The 6,435-nt window shown below is 34.0% G+C and overlaps 1 protein-coding gene across 1 annotated transcript; it reads right to left on the bottom strand.

Moving 5' to 3' along the window:
- Nucleotides 1-1,935: 1,935 nt before the first annotated feature.
- Nucleotides 1,936-3,780, bottom strand: LOC125832874 (uncharacterized). Its single transcript, XM_049512059.1, has one exon. It carries the CDS (start codon nt 3,778-3,780, stop codon nt 1,936-1,938), a length of 1,845 nt encoding a protein of 614 aa, XP_049368016.1.
- Between the last annotated feature and the right edge of the window lie 2,655 nt (nt 3,781-6,435).

Here is a 6,435-nt window from a genome sequence, read left to right as displayed (position 1 = left end):
ATGAAACCCTAGAAATTGGGGAACTTTGAAAACATAGTTGAAATGGCTTCTTGGTGATAGCTAACCAAGAATGAAAACTCCCATACCTTAGGTGTATAAATCCATGAAAATCCCTTGAGAAAGACTCCATCTTCAAGCCCTAGGTTGATCTCTTCTTTTATCTTCAATGGAGGTTCTATAGAGGAAATATTTTGGAGGGAAAGGAAGTTGGGTTTTGATTTGGGGTCTTGACTTGTGGTGAGTTTATGACTTAGTTTAGAGACTTATTCAACCTATATAAGTCATTTAATTGACTCCCTAAGCCCTTAATTAATTAGATAACTTAATTTCCAAACCCCCAACTTAAAACTAAACTTACCAAAACTGGCAACATCTACGCCCCTCCACCTACGGACCATAGGTAGAGTTACTGTCCGTAGTTTGGCCTCTGTAGTTTGTGACTGACAGTTCTTTACTATTTCGGGCATAATTTTTACTCCGAGATCGGAATTGGGAAAACTTTAAGGCGTAGGAAAGAGGACTGAGAGACCTTTAATTGGATAGATAATGGCACACCAAATTCGTTTTGAGCTATGAGTTAAGACCATTTGAAGTTGAATCTAAACTCCTAACTTAAAACTAAATCACTAAAAACTGTTTTTAGGGGACTTGTTTTGGGGACTGTTTTAAAGGCTTGGCTTAGGGTCTTGCTAGCTTATAAAGGTGATAAATCAACTAACTAACCAACCCCCTGAGCCCTTAATTTTTTTAACCAACTTGATTCCCAATCGCCAACTTAAAACAATAAGGCTGGAAATTGGCAGCACCTACGCCCCTCCACCTATGGACCATAGGTGGAGTTACTAACCGTACTGCATGGTTGTAGTTTGGTTCAGAGGCTCCCTTTTTGGGAGCTAAACTCCCCTAGACTAAGTCCCAACCTACGACCTAGACCTACAGTCCGTAGACCAGTCTACTGGCCGTAGTTTGGGTCTCGTAGGTGAAGCCGTTTTTGACAGCTTTTGGCTCCAAGGTTGGGTCCTCCTTAAGGACCCCTTGGGTGGTCCTTGGGGGGTCGTACTCTGACGTTTGGACCCTAAACATGTATTTCTAAGTGGGAGAGTCACTTGTACAAGTTTTCACCCTCAAACAACACTCAAAACTTCAACGACAAGACCCTTACAACTCACTAGTTCAAATGACTAGTTGCCGGACGTATGGTCGTTTCTTGACATTTGACCTCTAAAATCACCAAACTAACTTCAATAGCCATTTTTCATAATTTAAACAAGTTTCCAACCATAAACTAACATGTGAGAATCTAGTTCAACCTACTAGATTTAGTCAAGCCTTAGCTAGGTCTTACTAGTTCGTACGGGGTGTTACACTTAGATGGCACACCGCAAAAAATGATAATATTATCGAAGGTGATCCATTTAAGTACAAATGAAAAAGTACAAAGGTACAAAGTTTATTTATCATTATTTTATAAATTGGTGAATGTTATGTTATATTTGTAATTGTTTTGTAGGTTGTGCACCCATACCTCACACCTACTGTCTGTGAGACAAAAGAAAATTACTTGGCAACATTAAAGCCATATGTGGACGAAGTGAAGGATACAGTCCTCGATGCCTTAAAGGAAAATTTGAAAGGTGTGACTGTCCTTATTTCATCAGTATTGAATGTGAAGGATAAGTATTTAAGTGATCACAATCCTAATCAACCTTGTGAGACATCTGTACCGAGTACTTCTAAAGATGAAAGTCTGTGTGAGCGTGTTGCATCCCTCAAGCAATTAATGGTGGAAATTGTTGCTTATGTACAAGAGGAGAAATTGAGAAGAAATTAAAAGAACAAAAAAAGAAAGGTAGATAAATTTATATATTATTTCTGTAAAATAATTTATTTGTATTAATGCTTAGCCACTGATCTTGTAGTAGATGATGACAACTTTTAAGCACCAACAGTTGATAACGAGATCCTTCCATTAGCTATAGTTGATGATGATGATCTTGCTGCAATTAATGAATATTTTGCTGAAGAAGTTGATGAAGAGATGAAGGAAGAGGAGATGAAAGAAAAAGAGAAATAACAAGATGAGGAGAAGATGACAGAAAAAGAAGGCACCATTTGATTACCCATTGATTTAAGGATATATGCATGCCTCTCCCTGAACAATTCTCCAAACCTCTTAGCAATCGAATTAAATATTAATGCCACGGGATACTCCCTTTCGTCTATCAAAATAGCATTGAATGACTCTGCGATATTTGTGGTCATCACATCATATACATTGCCAGGAAAATGTGCCCTGCTCCACTTCTCAAAATCAATATCATACTCAAGGATGACGGCTGCCGCGGGACATTTGTTCTTGAATTCTACAAAATGATTGTCAAACTCCTCCAAAGAATAAGCCTTTTCCGCATTGTAGTAAAGATAAAGGTAATTTCCACAATGATGATTTACGTGGAGATTTTCATTGAGGTGCCTAATACAATATCCGTGGTGAGCATGATTGTAAATGTGCACAATACCGTTGGCGATACTCTTATGTCTATCGGAGATAAAACACAAATCTGGTTCATCGACCAAAATCTCCTTCAACTTCTCAAAGAAGAATGTCCAAGATGCATCATTCTCTTTGTCCACGACACAAAAGGAAATTGGATAAACATGATTCTCCGTATCTTGTGCAACAACACTCAACAACACGCCCTCGTGTTTACAATGTAAATGAGTTCCATCAACCGCAATTACATTTCTCATGTGGGCAAATCCCTTAATGCAAGCACCGAAGGCCAAGAAATAATACATGAACCTATGACTATCCGTTTTTACCATGATACAATAGCTAGAACCAACATTAAGTGTCTCGATCATGTAGGAAAAAGCTGGTAAGCATGAATATCCATTCTCCACTGTCCCTCGGACCATTTTCTTGGCAACGACACCACCCTTCCAACATTTCCAATAGCTTGGACTACAATGAAAAGAATTAAGCATAGCTCTTTGAATCTCTTTAACATTTGCACCCTTGCCATCACAATACATATTTACACAAAGTGAAGCAATGAATTTGATTGAAATTTTTCTATGGCTACTGTTGGCATGTTCAACGCCACAATTATGCTCGCTAATGTACTTGTAGATACGAAATATATCCGAACACTCATATTTCATCACCCGCAACATCGATGCACAATTGCGAGATACACATTTAACCTTTAAGTATTTAGTACAACTCTTCACAGTAGAAAAATCAAAAGATTTCTTTGCCACCACTTCGACTAATAAAAATTGCAACTTATTCTTGTTACTAAAAGTTTGGTTTATGCATAAATTAGTTCCATTGGAGAAGGAATGGTTGGATTGTGATCCCAATTTCTGTTCTCCCTGCATTTCTTCACAATATTCGGGTTCGGGATCTTCCGCATCTACTGGCTGATTTTCCACGTTAGTTGGATCATCATGTATATTCATTGAATGATCACCCAAACTCTCATTTGAATTATCACCCAAGCTCTCCTTTGAATGATCACCCAATCTTTCATTTCCAATCGAATCATTGACGTCGTTAAATGAATTCGTTGGTTCAATTGGAGGCCTCGCATTGACGTTTATCCTCCATGTAGGCCTAGAGCCAATAATACCAATATCTAACATGTACAAGCTCACGTGCCTATCATTTTCTATGAATGTGGGATGTATTTTTCCCCTCCCATTCATTTGATAGTCAATCACCAAGTCATTTGGCTCGCAAGTTAACTCACCGGCCTCAATTACTCTTGCAATCATATCGTCATATGAACCATTGCGACGCAACGCAATGGGCACTGTCGTCTTACTAAAAGATTTCCAATTTCAGCTTTTGGGAGTATCCTCCCATACTCCCATATAATCACCACTAGCAACAACAAATTCAGCCACTGCCATTATAGACTACAAAGATATATACTAGATTACAGTATCAGTCATTAACGATCGATGAAGTACGACATTCGTACAAAAACGTGACTAAATGAGATTGTGGTTCAAAAGTCAGCTCCTGCAATGGAGAAACATATTTTTAATACTTTTAAACTACTAAAATGTATCTATAATGATTTATCAAGTGATTATTATGGAAGATTTCTCAAATTTCTAAATATGCGGGAAACTAATTTTGAACCTTGGTTTTTGAAAGAAAATGGAGTAAACATGAATTTGGAGTAGGAGATGATGATGGTTTTACCTTGGAAATGGATATTACGGCCGGAAAACTTGCCGGAATCGACAACAGAAAAAACGAGCTGCTCTTGTTTCCGTTTGGAGACTTTTTTCTTTTTTCTAATATAAATTTTAACAATTGCAAATAAATATATTATTCCATATTTGTTGGAGGGGGGGACCAAAGTGGAGATATGGAAACATAGGAAGATCTTTTGTATGTGCCAATTAGGGCATATGGATGATGTCATTAATAGTGGGTATACCATAAATTATTCAAGACTTGTGACTTAATGTCACATTAAGTCTTTAGAATGGCTATTTTGCCAACTCTCCCAAGTTACTGGGTTCTTGATATATTATTTATGCATCTAAAGTAATTTTTAACTACAAATTCAAGATCTACGCTAAATTAAAGTTACTTGATTCTTCCGAATCCATAATCAGCATGCTAGCTAGCTCCACCTCTATTCCAACTTGTTAAAAGAATATTTCATCACTTGAACTTGTATGCCTTGAAGAAGGCTTTAGATGATGCCATAGATGTTTAGCAATTTTACTTGAAGTTGTTATATTCATTTATGTACGTACTGACAAGTACATCACATGTTAATGCGTCACATGCAGTTGTGTACACTTAGGATCGTTTTATAGGGTGTATAAGAATAGTGTTGAGTATGATGTATTAGTAATGCTTATTTTTAGCTATAATTGCATTAGTTATGCTGAGATTATTTTTTATGCAGTGTTTGGTTTGGTGTATTAAAAATAACATGCATTGCATGCATAATTTCTAAAAAATATATTTGTTTACAAAAATATCCTCATGAATATGGTGGAAAGAATGTGAAAAAGGTTTTGAGTAGCAATTGTGTCTTTTATCATGTTAATGCATGCATTAAAATCCTTTGCATTACTAATATAATGGATTTTCATATATTATTTATACATATCTTATTATCAATGCTTGCATTACATATATATTATCATATCATATTATATTATATATTATTATTAAAAGTGAGAAGCTCTAAAGTGCAAAGTTGGATTACTATTTTGTCCTTCCACTAAATTAAATTTAATCAAATATTAATATATATAATTAATTAATGGAAGGATTTTACTTTAATTCTTTCATGGTGACATTATAAATATAATTGATTAGGGAAATTAGTTAAATTAAGGTAGAAGACGAAAAAAATACTCTTCAAATACTAAATGATTAAATTACCTTTATGTTAAAGTATTATTATTACAAGTTGCAGGGCCGACTCAACAAGATTGAGGGCCTAAAGCCAAACCTTAAAGAGGGGCCCTAATATTTTTTTTTAATTCTTTTCTTTTTTCAAAAAAAATAATCATGTATATATTTATATAAAAATTATTTTTGTATCCTTTTTAGATGTGAAGTCGTTAATTACTGTTTTCTAAACGATTTGTTTTAGTAATTCCTTTTCAATTGATAATATAGCTAATGCATTCAATCTCACATTGTTGATCAATCTTAGATAAGATTTTATCTATTTTAGTTTCGAAAAACTTTGGCCAAGATAATAGTTACAGGAATTGTTAACATTATTCTATAAACAATATATGCATTAGGAAAAGAATCAAGTCTTTTTATTTGATTAAGTATTTCTATTAAATTATTATCTTCTACTTTTATTATTTCTCTTAATAATAACTAACGAGAATATATATACTTACTAACTAAGAATATCAACAATAACATAAGTTCAAGAAAAATTATAAAATAAAGTTAGAATAATAAAATTTGGCTCATGAATTTGGTAAGTTGATATAATAATATTGAAAATAGTGTTGCGCTCCTTCAATATAATGATTGCTCGTTGCACTTCTTAAGATTTTGAAGAAAACACTCAAAAACAAATTTTGTTCTTTTTTAACTTGTAAGCAATAGTAAATCATTTTTTTTAGAGAGAGTTCAATATTGAGAATAAAAATAATAAAATAGAGAATAAAAAAGATGAGTATAAGGTAAATAAGAATTTAAGGTCAAATTTTTAGGAGATAAATAAGGAAACACAATTTCCCACTTAAGGAAATTATTTTAAAAAAATGTTTCATTCCCTTGGAAAAGTCGGGAAAGCTAACAGTTTTTTTTTAATACTTCTTACATGGTTTTTCTTTAATTTAAAAATACATATAAATTTAAGTAATATGTATAAGTATTTTTTAAAAATTGGGGGCCTCAAAAAATATGGGACCCAAGCGATGGCTTTA

The sequence above is a fragment of the Solanum verrucosum genome, unplaced genomic scaffold (genome assembly GCF_900185275.1).
Source record: "Solanum verrucosum unplaced genomic scaffold, falcon-dt-bn FXZP01000174.1, whole genome shotgun sequence".
Classification (NCBI taxonomy): domain Eukaryota; kingdom Viridiplantae; phylum Streptophyta; class Magnoliopsida; order Solanales; family Solanaceae; genus Solanum; species Solanum verrucosum.
The sequence above is the reverse complement of the archived record's forward strand: the minus strand, read 5'-3'. Positions and strand labels throughout refer to the sequence as shown.